The sequence below is a fragment of the Quercus lobata genome, chromosome 4 (genome assembly GCF_001633185.2).
Source record: "Quercus lobata isolate SW786 chromosome 4, ValleyOak3.0 Primary Assembly, whole genome shotgun sequence".
In the NCBI taxonomy this organism is placed as follows: domain Eukaryota; kingdom Viridiplantae; phylum Streptophyta; class Magnoliopsida; order Fagales; family Fagaceae; genus Quercus; species Quercus lobata.
In genome coordinates this window covers 20,104,227-20,122,095 of record NC_044907.1, presented here as the reverse complement: position 1 = coordinate 20,122,095, position 17,869 = coordinate 20,104,227, and the positions used below count along the sequence as shown (strand labels likewise).

The window sequence follows — 17,869 nt, the reverse complement described above, 5'->3', positions numbered from 1 at the left end:
ATTTAGGATCGTAAATTTGGTTGCCCTCTTTTTGATCTTCTTGGCCTCCTTGGCGTCCTGAGGGAAGCGCCCGTCTTGGAGGAAAGATACGATTGGTGTCATCCAGCTATTTGTGCTCTGGATTGTAAATGTTAGGACTTCTTCGATGCTGAGGCGCTTTTGGACCTCCATGTCTAACTCCATGCTCGTTGACCCTTCCTCTAACGAGGCTATTTTTGGGATCTCATCCGCTGCCATGTTCTGGCCTGTTGGGATATGCACAAATTCCAATTTATCAAACTCCTGGGCTAGATGTTTCGTTAGCTTGAGGTATTTCTGCATTCTTTCCTCCTTTGCTTCATACTCTTCTTTGATCTGCCCTATTACTAATTTCGAATCTCTCTGGATGAGTAGGTTCTTAGCCCCGAGTGCCTTCCTAAGTCTCAGCCCCATCAGTATTCCTTCGTATTCGACCTCGTTATTAGTGGCTGGGAACTTCAGTTGAACTCTGTACCTGAGCATTTCTCCGTCGGGGGTGACTATGTTGATCCCTACTCCCCCTCTCTTTTGAGCTGACGAACCGTCAGTCTGGATCGTCCACCATTCTATCTCATTGGTGGGGTTGTCCTCTTCTAGGAGGGTCGGCAATGAAGTCCACCAGAGCTTGTGCCTTGATGGCTATTCTAGGGTGGTACTTGATGTCGAACTGGGTGAGTTCAATTACCCATTGGACCATTCTCCCTATTGTCTCGGGTTTGTTCATGGACTTTTTGATAGGCTGATCCGTCATTACCAGGATGGGGTTTGCCTGAAAGTATGGTCGCAATTTGCGCGAGACTACTATTAATGCGAATGCGATCTTTTCAATCCTTAGGTACTTGGCCTCAGTACCTTGGAAAGCCTGACTATCGTAGTAGATTGGGAGCTGCTTCTTGTCTTCTTCTCAGATTAGGGCTACACTCACGACTGTAGCTAATACTGCCAGATACAGATATAAGTCTTTTCTTTGCTTAAACGAACTCAAGAGGGGTGGATTGCTCAGATAACATTTGAGTTCCTGAAACACTGCCTCGCATTCATCAGTCCAGGCAAAAACCTGTTTCAACATTTTAAAGAAGGGCAAGCATTTGTCCGTCACTTTAAAGATGAACCTATTAAGTGTCGCGGTCCTCCTTGTAAGCTTCTGGACTTCTTTGATGGTCTTGGGTGACGTCATGTCGAGGATGGCTTGCACCTTCTTCGGGTTCGCTTCTATTCCTCTCTAGGACAACATGAATCCCAAAAACTTTCCCGAGGTTACAACAAAAGCACACTTACTGGGGTTCAGCTTCATTTGGTATTTTTTGAGCGTGGCGAATGTCTCCTTTAGATCATCCAGATGTGTCATTTCTTCCTTGCTCTTGATGAGCATGTCATCCATATATACTTCCATGTTCCTCCCAATTTGTTCGTTGAACATTTTATTCACCAGGCTCTGGTAGGTTGCCCTTGCATTTTTTAATCTAAAGGGCATTACCTTATAGTAATAGAGCCCTTGATTTGTGATGAAAGCAGTTTTCTCCTGGTCTTCTTCAGCCACCTTTATTTAGTTGTACCCCGAGAAAGTGTCCATAAACGTCAGTAGTTTATGCCTGGCTGTAGAGTCTACTAGCTGATCTATCCTCGGTACAGGGAAACTGTCTTTTAGGCAAGCTTTGTTCAGGTCCGTGAAGTCCATACACATTCTCCATTTCCCGTTTGCCTTCTTCACTAAAATGACATTCGCGAGCCATTCTGGATAATACACTTCACGTATGAAGCCTGCTGTCAGTAATTTGTTAACTTTGTCTGTAATGGCCTGGTTCCGTTTTGGGGCGAAGACCCATCATTTCTGCTAGACGAGCTTCTTTTTGAGATTCACGTTTAACTTATGCTCGATAACTTTCGACGATATGCCAAGCATGTCCTTGTGGCTCCATACGAAGACATCAAGGAGTTCCTTAAGGAACTGAACGAGCATTGACCTCATCTCGAGACTCAATGTCGTCCTTATCCTTGTTGCCTTGGTTGTCTTTCCTTCTACCAGCTCCACTTCTTCTAGGGCTTTTACTTTATCTTCTTCCTTTTCCTCGATCATCCATGTATGGTTCTCCTTCGCAACTAATACGGCCTGGTAACATTCTCTAGCCAAGACTTGATCTCCTCTTATCTCGCCTACACCATTCTCTGTTGGAAACTTCACCTTCAGGCAATAGATAGACGTGGCTGATTTCCATTTGTTGAGAATGGGCCTCTCAATGATTACACTTTATAATGAGGGGCAGTCCACCACCAAGAAGTCTAATTGACAGTTCAACTACTTTGGATATGTCCCCATTGTCACCGTTAATGTCACTATGCCCCTGGGGTATACCCTATCTCCATTGAAGCTGATGAGGGGGGAATCAAATGGGCGTAGTCTTCTAAGATCTAGCTTCAGCTACTAAAAAGCAGGTAGGTAGATGATGTCTACGAAGCTGCCATTGTCCACAAGGATCCTCTTAGTATTGAATCCTTCAATCGTGAGTGTTATGACCAAGGGGTCATTATGAGGCTGCTTCACCCCCCTTGCATCTTCCTTGTTGAAAGACATATCTTGGTTTGTTCGTCTCTGCTTGAATGGGGGTACCATGTGGACGCTGTTCACCTGCCTCTAGCATGCTTTCTTGAGGGATCTAAATGACCTTCCTGTGAATGGCCCTTTTGCGATCGTCGTTATTTCCCCAATCACATTTTGTGGGGGCTGGAACGGGTAATCCTCATCCCTGGACGAGGACTCGTGCTAGCTTTCATTGCCGTCTCTGAACTTGCTGGGCTCCCCCTTCTTCACATACTTCTGTAATTTTCCTTTTCGTACCAACTCCTCTATCTGTTCTTTTAGGTCCCGACAATCCTTTGTGTAATGGCCATGATCTTTGTGGAACTGGCAGTACTTGTTTTGTCACAAACATTGGGGGATGAATGCAACGGCCTTAGCCACTTGAGGTGTGTTCATCCTTAATCTGTGCCAAAATTTTATCAATAGGCATAACTAGAGGAGTGAATTTTACCGTTTTGTGAGTTTTCTCGTCTCTCCTTTTACCCTCGTCATTGATCTGTTGGTCTGGACGCTCCCTTTTTTGTCCTCTGCGATCGTCCTCCATTATTCCCTTATCTTTCGGCTTTTCTACATCCTTTATGGTGGCTAAAGCATCCTTGGCGTTCATACACTTCTGTGCCTTCAAGAGCATCTCCACCATTGTCTTAGGCGGATTCTTCATGAGTGAAACCACAAAATCTCTAGACTTCAACCTTGCTTTAAAGGTTGTTAGCTGTACCATGTCGTCAGCTTCATCTATCTCCAGAGTCTTCCGGGTAAATCGTTTCATGTACAACCTCAGGGTTTCTTTTTCCCCTTGTCTGATAGTGAGTAAATGATCAGTTGGTCTCTTCGGGCATTGTCCTTCGACGAAGTGGCACAAAAAGGCATTGCTTAATTGCTCAAAACTGTCGATAGACGATTTTGGTAACTTCATGAACCACTTCCTTGTAGCTCCCTTGAGAGTTGTGGGGAAGGAACGACACAGTATCTCGTTAGGAGGTTGTTGGAAGCCCAGAGTCATCTTGAAAGTGTTGAAGTGGTCCAGAAGGTCCTTAAGGCCAACAAATGGCTCAAGTTGAGGTAATTGGAATTTAGACAGTACAGGGCACTCCAAGACTATCATGGTGAATGACGAATCTTTTGTCTTAACCATCCTGTCCAAACTTCGATCCGTCTGCCTTTGAATGGCCTTCCTCAGCTCGTCCATCTCTTTTCTCATCTCCTGAAAAGGGTCTAAGTGGGGTTCATCCGGGGTAGTCGGCCCTCGATGGTCACTCCTTTTGAGGCTATCTCCTTCGTCCTCTTGATTGGCTCTAGACCGGTTGTCCTCTTGCTGAAGCCATAGCTTCATCTCTTGATCCAGTCTAGTGAGCTCCTCGACAATGGCTGTAAGAGCCTAAACTTGCTGAGCTAGAGCTACAGAATCTTGGTTGGATTCCATTTGAATGTGGAAGTTAATTGGCAACTACACTTTTGACCCTGAGTACGAAAATGTTGTTCCCACAGATGGCGCCAAACTGATGAACCATGACTTTGTCAATTGAGTTGAACGTGTCCAGATGGGTCCAAGCTCTCGTCTGGATGATTACATAAATGAAAAGACAGCTCCTTCAAGGTGATCACTGGTGTGGTGCCTGCCACAATGTCTCCGATGCCAAAAGCAGAACAAGGAAGTTCTTTGTAAAATAAAACAGAATAGCAGAATAACAGTAAGTGTCTCTCAAAGTGTCTATGTACCTTGTGTTGGCAATGTGAGGGTTTTATATATGTTGCCTTGGATTATAGCCGTTGTGGTTGATATTGTGATGTTAATGTCTTTCTTGGTAACACCTCCTACTTAGTAATGGGGCTTTAATATGCTCTCAACGGTCTGTACAGTTGTTTTTGTAACCGTCCGGGGCATTATTGGCGGTATTGAATGATCCTGCTACCATTGTCGGTGACGTGGGCACCTGTTTAGGCTCATCTCCGAGAATGGTCTCGTCTGTCTTATTGAGTTCTTCTGTAGTTGATTTCGTCAGTTCCATTAATCATAAGGGAATGAAATGTATTTAAGTAAGGGAAAGGAATGGAAAATAATGGAATGGAATAGAATGGAATGGAATAGAATAGAATTAAGTAACCTTGATTGGATGTTTTAAAATAAAGGAATAGAAAGGAATGAAAATGAATGGAATGCAAGTAATCTTGTTTAGGAGCAACATGGAGGGAATGGAATGAAATCATTTTATGACTATATTACTATTAGACCCCTGTTGTAAAATAAAGGGTTGAATATATAGGGGTATTTTGGGAGTTTTAGTAAAAAAATCATTAAATATAATTTAATTCCCTCACATTCCTCCCAATTTTGGGGGAAACGAAAATTTGAGGTTTTAAGGGAATAGAGAGAAATGAGTGTTCTCTCCTACCCATTCCATTCCCTCCCATTTGAACTCTCAAACAAAGGAATAGGCCTGTTGTAAAATAAAGGGTTGAATATATAGGGGTATTTTGGGAGTTTTAGTAAAAAAATCATTAAATCTAATTTCATTTCCTCAGATTCCTCCCAATTTTGGGGGAAACGAAAATTTGAGGTTTTAAGGGAATAGAGAGAAATGAGTGTTCTCTCCTACCCATTCCATTCCCTCCCATTTGAACTCTTAAACAAAGGAATAGGCCTGTTGTAAAATAAAGGGTTGAATATATAGGGGTATTTTGGGAGTTTTAGTAAAAAAATCATTAAATCTAATTTCATTTCCTCAGATTCCTCCCAATTTTGGGGGAAACGAAAATTTGAGGTTTTAAGGGAATAGAGAGAAATGAGTGTTCTCTCCTACCCATTCCATTCCCTCCCATTTGAACTCTCAAACGAAGGAATAGGTTTTCCATTCCCTCCATTAAAACTCCTAAACAAAAAAAGTAAAGAATATTCTAAAATTATTCTTTAGTATTGTTTACGTACAAAACTATTTTTGTTCATCAAATGTTTGTATGCTTTTGATATGCATTAATAGATAAACATTTCCTCCAACTCTCCAAGTATTTTACAAATTAGCTAGTTATATATGGTCATTCCTATGTATCGGACCACTTTTCAAATAGTGGGTATTTTGATATTTTTACCAAATGGTAAAATTGATTCCATACTAAATAATCTCCTTCCATGAAGGTTTTAAATCAACCTTTCTTATTGTAAGCTCATTCCACTCTTTGTTATTATATAAGGTACGATCTCATTTAAACTATCTATATGTGCTTCATTTAGATATTCTAACTTATGGTATGAGATTCTTAAAAAAAAAAAAAGTTCCTTATGTTATGTGATGACTCGCAGAACCTCATCACGTCCATATACTAAAATACATGTATATCAACTGTTATTAAAATTTATTACACCCGTTGTTTAAAAAAAGTTATAAAAAATAGCATTATCATTTTATGTACTAATGAACAGAGGCTAGTGGATAAACGGAAGGAGTGGATTGATAAAATTAAAACCTTAGGAACCAAACTAACAACTCATCAAAATGTTGAGGGTCTAAATTGTTTTTAACCAAAAAAAATGTGGAGCATTAAAGACCAGTGGAAGTTGCATTCACAACCAAAATAAAAACATGTGGGCATTAGAGACCTGTGGAATTTTCTTTCACAACTAAAAAAGAAAAAGAAAACAAAAAGAAGATGTTACTTGTTACTTGTTAGCATATTATCAGGAATGGTCAAGATTCTCCTTGGAAAACATCTCTAATGCTACAAAAGCGTGTGATATTTTAGTGAGGGACCTAGAAATTAGAAAGAACCAATTTAAGAAGCTACAGGACTTATGGCATGACCAACAAGACCTATCCTATTACTCCCAAGTCTTTGTTTCACACACAGATTTACTGGAAAAGCTCTTTCTAGGCGGAAATTCTGGACACGTGTGTAGTTGCAGAAAACTTTTACAATTTTTTTTTTTGGGTAATATGGATAAACTCTTACATCTTTGCTATCATGCTTGGATATTTTGTTAAACAATATTAGTAATACACTTAGTAACAATAAATAACAACAAAAATAACATTTACACCGTTAATAAACACATGTTAAACTTCAGGGTAAAACTCAAAACTACTCATTCTATCCCTGTAGGATGAGTTTTAGCATTCATCATTTTTTATACAAAATATTTTGTCGGTCTCTACACATTAGCCTATGAGCAATTTTAATCCTTAAAATTTAAAGTGATCATATTTGGCTCTTACTAAGCTCGATTGATTGATTCCTTAGTCTATAAAAAACTTCAAATGATCCATTTTAGTACCTAACAAATTTAAAATGATAGCTTTTAGCTCTATGGAGTGATGATGTGTCTGAACACGTTATTTAAGAGGCTAAAAACGATCATTTTAAAAGGAGACTCGTTTCCATAGCCAATCCTAGCTCCCAATCATCGTAAGAATTTCTAGTCTTTGCACATTAATTATGGAAACCTTTTTGTGTCAATGACCCACAGAGAGGACAAAGGACCACAATGATTGAAGACCAGTCCTTGTGAATGCGGCACTCAAGAATAGTAAAACCATTTCTGATTCAATTATATGGACTCTGCTTTGAAGAATTGTAAAGTGGGTACGGCAGGATGCATTTAAAGATGGGGTCCACTAATTAAAAATTGGTCATGTAGGCTTTTTTTTCTTTCTCTTTTTCTTTTTCTTTTTCTTTACCCTTTTCAGACCTGTTCACATTTCTCTTTTTCTTAAACCTAGGCTATTAGGGACTCGGAAAATTATCGGGACGGTCTTATGAGATGCTTTCTTTAGGGATCAAAATCAAGTCATTTTCCGTGTGGTAAGAACTTGATATTTAGGTGAAAGCCATCAAACCATGTATATTTTTATAACTCTCAATACCTATTTTTCGATGGGCAAAAAAACTTTTCATTTACTTTTTTGGAAATGACAAAACAAATCATGCTAGACCCAGAAAATCAAAATTAAATCAAAATAGGAGACTGATTCAAACTCTAATAAATCCCCACCTTAACTTAAATTCCATTTTGTAAGATTTCTACTTAATCCAAAAAGTGTTTTACTCAAATTTGAAAACTGCCAAAGTTCATCAAATTTCTCTCCATCCTTGTATAAATCAAGCTACCAAATACAAATTCTTAACAAATTTCCATTTTTCCGAGGCTCCTCTCAAGCCACAAAGTGTTAAACGAAAATTACCTATTAATATTAAATTGAGAGAATAGAAAATTGATGAAAGGAGCAGAAGGAAGGAAAGTCTAAAGGAACACAGAAAATTACATTGTTTGGCTTGATGTAATGTATGCTCAAAAGTTGTTTACATTGAATCCTAAGCAAGGTATATATAAAAACTAGAAAATATGGTTAGCCGTAATTAGGATTTACAACATAATTGAGCCTCTTGGGTCATTACACCTAGCAAACCATAAATAATATATTCTTTAACAAAAAAAAAAAAAAAAAAAAAAAAAAAAAAAACATATCTTCCCAAGTTACCTCCAAATGTGCTAAAAACGCCAAATACACCCGAACATGATGTCAAAGTATTAGAATAATGAGCTTCAACATTCAGTCTAGTGCACCTGTGGTGAGGGAAGATAAATTTCAATGTATTAGAATACTTAGCTTCAAAATTCAAATCGTAATGATGTGGGGAGTGAGGTTTTCTCTACAATAACAAGAATTTAAAAGATATTCTTTAACTCATTACCTACATTTTTTTTTTTTTTTTGAGAATCTCATCACCTACAAATTAGTTGGTAAATTAAGTATCAACTATCAAGTTTTGTTTTACCTTTGAGAAAATTCATGATGCAAGAAAGCTAATTTGTGTGGGATTATGAAATCCCATCTCATTCAATATTTATGGAATTGACAATCCATTTTTTAGAAGATATTTAGAATTATATATAAACAAAAAATAATTTTACAACAAATTCGAACTTCAAAATTTCTACAACAAATTAGTTAATTTTGTAGCCTTTACATGTCAATGTTAGCAATTTTTATTTTTAAAAAAAATTAGGAACAAGTTATTTAAAAGACAAAAGGCATTTTAATTTTAGGTATTATAGAAGAATAATTGGGCTGATTCCGAATGCTATGTATAGTAGAATGAGAATATCAAATTTCAAGTTGCTCCAATCTTTTCGGTTTTGCTAGAATTAAAAAGTATATATTAATAATAATAAACCTTAGATCACGTGCTGCGGAAGATACATTACCAAAGATTAAAAATGAAAAAATTACCTGTAGCTTGAAGTCTTTATCGGTGGATACAGGTTCTAAAAGGTTTTGTCGAATTAAATGCAATTCAACAAAAGCATCAGTGATGTCCATCCTTTCTCTTGGAACTTCTGTGGAACAAGCAAGTCCAATTTGGAGTACCAAAATCAAGCATTCTTGAATTTTGAGACTTCCATTTTGATCCTCATTGCCAGTGTCATTCATTCTTATTTCTCCCTCTTGTCTTTCCCAGGGAAGATTAGGATCTATAATGTCAATTATTCGTTCTGGTAAACTTGCTTTAACAAAGTCACGAAGATTTAAGCTGTTGAGGAAGATGCTATCAGTAGGCCTTTTTCCCGTAAACATCTCTAACAATAATATGCCATAACTATAAACATCACCATATATTGATACCTCATTTCCCATACCATACTCTGCAATTGCACATAACATATATTGTAATTTCCATACTTTCATACCACAAAAAGAAGGGAAAGAAAAAATCTTACAAATTTTAAAGGATGATTTTCCAAGGCATGTAAAAAAAATAAAAATAAAAAATAAAAGAAGAAGCTAGAAGAAGAATAAAACAAGAAAATTATGTTTTAACACATTCTATCTTCTAGATACAACACATCATTATTAAAACAATATTTTTATACTTAGAAGTTAGAACTGTTGTCAGAAATATGGAAAAAGCAAAAGAGAAAACTTTTTAATTTAAGAAATGCAAAATATATTTACCTGGAGGAGTATAACCGATTGTTCCTCTGATCCCAATTGAGCTTGATTGGTTAGCAGAAGAATCTTGGATGATAGCATGAAGGAATTTTGCCAAGCCAAAGTCACTTACATGTCCAATCATTTTATCATCAAGAAGAACATTGCTAGGCTTGAGGTCACAGTGAACAATTGGTGTTTGGCAATGATGATGAAGATAATCCAATGCACTAGCAACATCAATGGCGATATTTAGTCTTTGAATAAGACTCAATTTCCTTGGATTCTCAAAAGACTCATTAGTTATTGGTGTTGGATGTAACCACTCATCTAGGTCACCATTTCCAAAGAACTCATATACCAATGCCTTAAAATTTTGACCTTGATCATCAATACCCGAATATGCTGTGAGTAGCTTTACAAGATTTTGGTGTCTGATGTTTCTTAGAGACTCAAACTCTGCTTTGAAACTTTTGGAAGCTCCACGACGTGCAAGGTTCAGCACCTTGATAGCAACTATATCTCTATACTGATTAAGAATTCCTTTATACACTGATCCAAAACTGCCCACACCAACTAAATTAGCAGAAGAGAATCCATCGGTGGCATTTAGAAGACTTTGGTAAGATACATCCAAAAACAAATTTATTGAATCGCTTGAGGTATTTTCTTTCCTTTTCTTTCTTAAAGAACAAAGAAATAGAGACAATAGAATCAAAGATATGCCAAGAAGCCCAAATAGTATAAAGATAATCAACTTCAACATAGGAGTCAACTTTTTCTTCTTGGATTTTTTGTTTTTGCAGTTAGGAAGTTGAAACTTTGGTATGCCCCCACAAAGCTTACCATTCCCCTTAATCAAAGTTGCACTTGCATTCTTGAAAACTCCATTTGTTGGTACCTCATCCTCAAAATGGTTGTACGATAGATTCAATAATTTCAAGAAATCAAAACTCTCCAAAAATTTTGGAATCATGCCAGAAAAATTATTGTTTGAAAGGTCTAAATGTTGAAGACCTCTTAATGATTCCCAAGATGAAGGAACAACCCCCTGGAAAAAGTTTCTTCTCATGGCTAGAAATTCTAGCTTTACACAACTTGCAAGACTTGCCGGAATTCTACCAAACAACATGTTTTCAGAAATATCTAGATATTCTATATTTTGTAAATTCCCTATTTCCATAGGAAGGACACCAGTGAATTGGTTGCCAGACAAGTCAAGGATATTTGGTGAGAATGAGAGACCAATAAGTTGTGAGGATATGTTACCACTAAGGTTGTTATGGGGAAGATGAAAAGTTATCAAATTTTGGCATTGACTTAGACTTGAAGGGATGCTTCCCTGAAGATTATTGTCTCCTAAATACAACTCCAACAAATTTGTTAAATTTCCAAGAGAGGATGGAATGTTCCCAGTGAAATTGTTTTGTGATAAATCCAAAAATTGTAATTTCTGAAGGTTTCCAAGTATAGAGGGGATGTTACCTGAAAATGTATTGTTCCACATTTCTATATCCTCCAGGTTGATCAGATTCCCTATAACACTAGGAATATTTCCAGATATTTTATTATTATTCAAATAGAAAAAGGTGAGACTAGTTGAGATGTTGCCAATACATTTAGGCAACTCCCCCCCAAAGTTGTTGGTATTTATCTCCAAATCTCTTAGGTTGGTAGCATTTGACAAAGAACAGAGAAAACTCAAGTCATTTGCTCCTCCATTTCCAAGCTGGTTTTCAGCAATGGAAAACAACCTCACTCTATTTAGCTTCTCTAAGGAAGGAACTTTTCCAGTTAGTTTATTATTGGCCAAATTTAGAATATGCAAATTCGAGGCACTAGATATTGAAATAGGGATAGATCCAATAAACTGGTTGTTGCTGATGGTAAATGTTTCTAAATTTGGTAGAGTGATACCTATGTCTGATGGAAGATGCCCTTGGATTTGGTTAACTGCTACATCAATCTTTGTTATTGAAGAGATATTGAAGAATAAGGGAGGAATTGTACCAGACAACCTATTTGAACCCACAGCAAAGATTTTAAGTTTGGTCAATTGGCCAAAAGAATCAGGGATACTCCCACCCAGGTTATTATAAGCTGCACAAAAACCTTCTAGAGATGATAAGTTTCCAAAAGAAGGTGGGATAATTCCCGTCAAAACATTTTTATGAATAGCAAAGATTCGGAGCTTTGACAAGGTGCCAAGCTCTGTGGGGATTTCTCCAACCAGATTATTAACAGCGACATGAAACACTCTGAGTTTGGCACAACTGGATAAATTGCTAGGAATTGTTCCACCTATTGTGTTATTGTTCAATAGCAAGACTTCTAGTCTGTGCAAACGGCCAATTTCTGGAGGAATTTCATTATAAAAGCTATTGTTTTCAAGGTTTAGCTTCCACAAAAAACTTAAATTTCCAACATTCGGGGATATAGAGCCTACCAGTTTTTGAGAGTGCAGGTCCAACGCAGTGACCCTTTGATGTCGGCGACCACAGGAAACACCTTTCCATTGGCAAAAGTGGATGCTATAATTCCAAGAGCTCATGACCCCGAGAGGATCTTTACTAATCTTGGCTTTGAAGTCGAGCAATGCCAACTGGTCTGTCTCATTATTCTTACCAAGCACAGAGGTGAAAAAAAAGCCAAAGCAGCAGAGAAGGATGAACGTGTGCATGGAAAAAGATGATGATGGTGGAGCTAAAATCAGGTGTGAACAAGGCCCCATGCAATGCGGTTGAAAAGGCTTTTCTTTAACTAAGATGTTAGTTTATCAAATTTTGAAATGGATGTGTATGTATGGTTGTTTTGCAGCTGAAAAAGAAGCAAATTTATAGTAAGTGAAAGAAGACAAGTAGTCCAAGAAATAGTGATATCCGGACCCACTCCTAAATTTTATTAATATTGATGAATCATTGTTAGTCAGAACCTGTAATGTACGATAAGACCGTTGATCATATTTCTTGAACAAAGTCTGCATGTAAAAGTAGAAAACTAAAGTACACATCTTTCTCTTGTGTGTATAAAAGAGCGAAAGAAATAACGCGTGAGACATATTAGAGACCCGTTGAATTTTCATATTCACACAAGAGAAAGATGTGGTTAGATTCTCCCTGGAAAAATGTCTAATACTACACAAGAGGATGTGATAGTGAGTAACCGTAAGGAAAAAGGCAGAGGACCTATGGGCATGACCAAGAAGACCTGTCCTTGTAAGTTGTAACCCTAAAAGTCTTTGTTTCACACTGATTTTACGACCTGTTTACATGACACACTCTTTAAGCTTTAAAAGAGATATAAATCGTGCGGACAATAAAACAATTACAGTAATAAATATGTTAAACATAAAGGAAAAACTCAAAAGTATTGATTCTCTCTCTGGAGACTGAGTTTTACCAATCATCTTTAAAAAAAATAAATAAAAAACAAAAGACATTGTTTTTTCATGTATAAGCATTTTTCATCCCTAAAATTTAATACAATTATTTTTAGCTAGGAAGTACGGACACTACATTTAAAGTGTTATACCCATATCGTATCTATGTTGTACTCGTGTCATACTGGTGTTATATTACCAGTTTCACGTTATAATTTTTCAGAAATTACTCATGCATGTCTCCATGTCATATCTGTGTCTATACTCGTACCTATGTTCGTGTCCGTGCTTCCTAGATTTTTTAGTTCCCAACGAGTCTAAAATAATCGTCTTTACTCCCTAATAAATTATAATAATCACTTTTAGTTCCTATAAAGTGATGACATGTTAAAGATTTGGCCACCATATCAAGGGACTAAAAATGACCGCTTTAAATTTCAACATCTAAAATTATTCATGGAGTAGAGTTTAGGAACCTTTGATCGATGCATATAATGGTTTCTTCTTTTTCTTTTTTTTTAGGTAACAGTTCAAATCAATAAAAGTACCACTTACGATCGGAGTCAATACTCGGGATTCAGTCATACATATACATGGGGCCATTAAGGGTCTTCGTTCACATTATGAATCATATATAATATAATGGGAAAATGTTTAAAGGTAATGACTAAACAGGGAAAAAAGAGAGGACCACCAAAAGACCTAGACCATGTCAATGTTTCACCCAAATCTTTAAACATTAATGACTTCAACCATTTCTGATCCAATTAGCTGGACTTCAAGAATAATTAGTTGTGCTGAAAATAAACACAAAGAAAGAGGAAGAAAGAGATTTGTGATAAACTGTATATACAATTTATAATGTGTGCGTGTGTGTGTGTTTTTTTTTTTGAATATAATCTGGGCAGACTGGACTTGAGAAATTGGTTGTCCATTAGCTCATGCTGTCCCTTTTGAGCTTGAGGTTTCAAGCCCATTTGAATTGGATCAAATTGGACCGAATTAGACTAAAGTAAACTAAGTGGACCGAAATGGACTGATATGTACCGTATAAATCCAATTGACTGAAATGAACAAAAATGGACCAAACAATTATCATTTCTACACTTCAACTTCTAGATATTATAAAGATATAGATGTATGATACAGTGATAAATTTTTGCCCAAAGCATATAAGACTCATTAAAGATTCGTTAACTAAGTTCAACTAAGAGGCTTGTGATTTAGTGACAACTTAGGTTTTCTCCACTTTATTATATTAAAATAAATAAATAACCTCTTTAAGCTCTGAGCCTCTATTTGTGATTTACTAAATTGGATTTGATAGTTTTTAGACCCCTTAAAAAAACACAATTGGATTAATCTAGGTAATTAGCCAAGTTGTTACTTAGTTCAAATTCCAAATCTAGGTTATCACAATCAAACAATCATATCATACAAAGCAACGGAAAGATAAATAACACAATGATATGATCACCTATAAACACAATGATATGATCACCTATAACACAATGATATGATCACCTAATGATATGTAATCCAATTGACTGAAATGAACAAAAATGGACCAAACAATTATCATTTCTACACTTCAACTTCTAGATATTATAAAGATATAGATGTATGATACAGTGATAAATTTTTGCCCAAAGCATATAAGACTCATTAAAGATTCGTTAACTAAGTTCAACTAAGAGGCTTGTGATTTAGTGACAACTTAGGTTTTCTCCACTTTATTATATTAAAATAAATAAATAACCTCTTTAAGCTCTGAGCCTCTATTTGTGATTTACTAAATTGGATTTGATAGTTTTTAGACCCCTTAAAAAAACACAATTGGATTAATCTAGGTAATTAGCCAAGTTGTTACTTAGTTCAAATTCCAAATCTAGGTTATCACAATCAAACAATCATATCATACAAAGCAACGGAAAGATAAATAACACAATGATATGATCACCTATAAACACAATGATATGATCACCTATAACACAATGATATGATCACCTAATGATATGTACCATATAAATCCAATTGACTGAAATGAACAAAAATGGACCAAACAATTATCATTTCTACACTTCAACTTCTAGATATTATAAAGATATAGATGTATGATACAGTGATAAATTTTTGCCCAAAGCATATAAGACTCATTAAAGATTCGTTAACTAAGTTCAACTAAGAGGCTTGTGATTTAGTGACAACTTAGGTTTTCTCCACTTTATTATATTAAAATAAATAAATAACCTCTTTAAGCTCTGAGCCTCTATTTGTGATTTACTAAATTGGATTTGATAGTTTTTAGACCCCTTAAAAAAACACAATTGGATTAATCTAGGTAATTAGCCAAGTTGTTACTTAGTTCAAATTCCAAATCTAGGTTATCACAATCAAACAATCATATCATACAAAGCAACGGAAAGATAAATAACACAATGATATGATCACCTAGGGAACCGAATCGATAAAAACCTAGGGAGGATTTAACCTAGCTATCTTCAAGGTAAACCTGAATCCACTATAAAAGAATCGAAGTTGTTCAACAGGACTTAGACCACTAACATCATATTGCTATCCACTAGTAGAAACTTACAGACACGACCACGTGCAAGCTCCGAAACCACGGACTCCTTCTTTCTTGGATTCTCCAACAAGTACAAGCACACCCGCTTGTGTTTCTTTAAGTTCTTATGGCAGCAACTGAATAATCATCAAGCTCTTAAAGAAATCTCCTTCTTGAAAATCCTATGCTTGTGTAAAGGAAAGTTCCTCATAGATCTCACAAGATATTTACACAAATAGTAATATGAGCAACACTAATACGTGGCTAGGGTTTGCCTTATATACTTGGGGCAAAAACACAAAACCCTAAATGTTTTAAATTAACTAGGTTTGAGTTGGAGTTTTGCAGAAAAACGCATCTGACCCGATTTTCGATTGATCGAGACTAAGCTTCGATCGATCAAACCAAGCCAAGAAGCAATATTAATTTCTGCATCAACTTGTTCCAACTTTACATAAATGAACCAACTTTGAGCAAGTCTACTCACGACTAAACCTCTTGTTTGATCATGATTTGCTAACAATATGCATTAGAGTTCTAAATACATAAGATCCTAAGTATTTAGAACCTAAGAGGATTCATCAAAAATATGAAAATGCAAAACCCTTTTATTATGACAACTTTGATTGATTTCTAACGTCTAGAAGTCTTTTATCAATTTAATTAATAAAACAACTTCAAAGCATTATATCACTGTTATTTTGTCAAATATTATGAAAAAAATTAAAAAAATCAGTTAAAAGATATTTGTTACAAAAACTCTACAAACTTTTTTTTTTTCTTGATAGAGAAAAAAAACTCTACAAAATTTTTTATTTTATTTTATAGAGTTTCAACCTATGATATCTGCCTCTAATGTAGAGTTATTAGACATCATGCTTAAGAACATTGCAGCCACTGGAGAATTAGCATGGACCCCCACTTCAAATGTGCTACCTAATGATATTGAGAGAAGTAAGGATGGGTTGAGTGAAATGTCTACTGACTCATCTTCTCCAGATAATGATGATGATTCTAATGAAGTTGAGACTCCTAAACCTAAATAGCCACTTAACCCTATACAGCCAGCACAAGACAAAGGAAAGAATCTAGCTTTGCCATCATCCACACAGGGCAAAGGGAAGAAAGGTGGAGCAGTAATAAAGATGACACAACAACTTAGTTGTATGTGTCATATTGTGGAGTCAAGGAACTCAGTCTTTTTAGTTGAGCTAGGTAGTTCTATTTGTAATGTCATGGAACGCGTATACACCTTGGATGGCATTGAGAAGGGATCTAAACTCTATTTCATGGCAATTCATATTTTTCAAAAACGAGAGCAAAGAGAGATGTTTGTCGTGATAGGAGAACCACAATTATAGCTTTAGTTTTTGTAAGATGAAGCAAGATTGTTAGGGGGGGCACTACTTTAGTAATTAACTAGGGTTTTGAAAAGTTTATAATAAGATAATTGCTCGAAAATGTGTTCTTTGTTAGGTTTTTTGTGGTTTATTGTTTTTTCCTTTGACTAATGTGTTTGTTAGGGTGGTTTGAACTTGTTCAGATGTTTTATCAATGTTTTTAACGATTATTATTTCTTTAATCATTTGCGCAATTTCTTTATTGTAATTTTTCTAAGTGTTTATTATCATTTTTTAGGTGTCATTCATATGGATTACAATGATTATATTGATAATAGTGATGATGATCATTCTTATGATGTGGAAGATGATGATGAATTATATGATCTTGTTGTTGCTAGATGTCATGTAGCAGTGACATATTATATTGAAATACATTGATAAACAACCTTGTAGAGATTTTGATCAAACTGGCTATAAGTGGTTGATGGATTGTTTGGCTGGTAATGAAGCAAAATGTCACCAAATGATTAGAATGAAGCCATATGTTTTTCTTCGTTGTGCAATGTTTTACAACATAGATATGGATTTTGGCACACAAAGCATATTAGGCTTGAAGAGTCAGTAGGTATATGTTTGATAATACTTGGACAAGGAACATGTAATAGATTGGCTCAAGAAAGATTCTAAAATTCTAGTGAGACTATTCATAGACATTTTCATAGAGTTCGTAGACACCTTAACATAATGTCAATGGATATCATCAAGCCTTCTAACCGTACATTTAGTGAAGTTCCAAGGTACATAAACAAAATCCATTATACATGCCACATTTTCAAGTATTCATTTCATTCATTCTAATTTGCTTCTAATTTTTGTAATGATTATTTCCTTAGTAACTTTGTGTTCTATTTTAGGATTGTATTGGTGCCATTGATGGTACACATATCCAAGTTGCTATTGGAGGGGACAAGAAAACTTCATCTTATAATAGAAAAGGTGTGACAAGTTTTAATGTGATGGCGGCATATGATTTTGATTTACTTTTCACATATGTTATGGCTC

At 35.8% G+C, this 17,869-nt stretch overlaps 1 protein-coding gene across 1 annotated transcript; it reads right to left on the bottom strand.

Moving 5' to 3' along the window:
- Positions 1–8,027: 8,027 nt before the first annotated feature.
- On the bottom strand, positions 8,028–12,489 carry LOC115984288 (probable LRR receptor-like serine/threonine-protein kinase At3g47570). The gene is made up of 4 exons (XM_031107251.1): positions 11,966–12,489; positions 9,544–10,035; positions 8,821–9,233; positions 8,028–8,153 (listed from the first exon to the last, which is right to left on the bottom strand). Exons 1-4 carry the CDS (start codon positions 12,033–12,035, stop codon positions 8,145–8,147), a joined length of 984 nt encoding a protein of 327 aa, XP_030963111.1. The 5' UTR covers positions 12,036–12,489; the 3' UTR covers positions 8,028–8,144.
- Between the last annotated feature and the right edge of the window lie 5,380 nt (positions 12,490–17,869).

Bases quoted from the DNA above. Each gene is read 5' to 3' on its own strand.
- LOC115984288 (XM_031107251.1), bottom strand. From the start codon at position 12,035: ATGGAAAGGTGTTTCCTGTGGTCGCCGACATCAAAGGGTCACTGCGTT. The intron at 10,036-11,965 runs GTAGGCTCTATA...ATAGAGATATAG, and splicing joins ACCTGCACTCTCAAAAACTG to TTGCTATCAAGGTGCTGAAC. The intron at 9,234-9,543 runs GTAAATATATTT...GTGCAATTGCAG, and splicing joins AATCGGTTATACTCCTCCAG to AGTATGGTATGGGAAATGAG.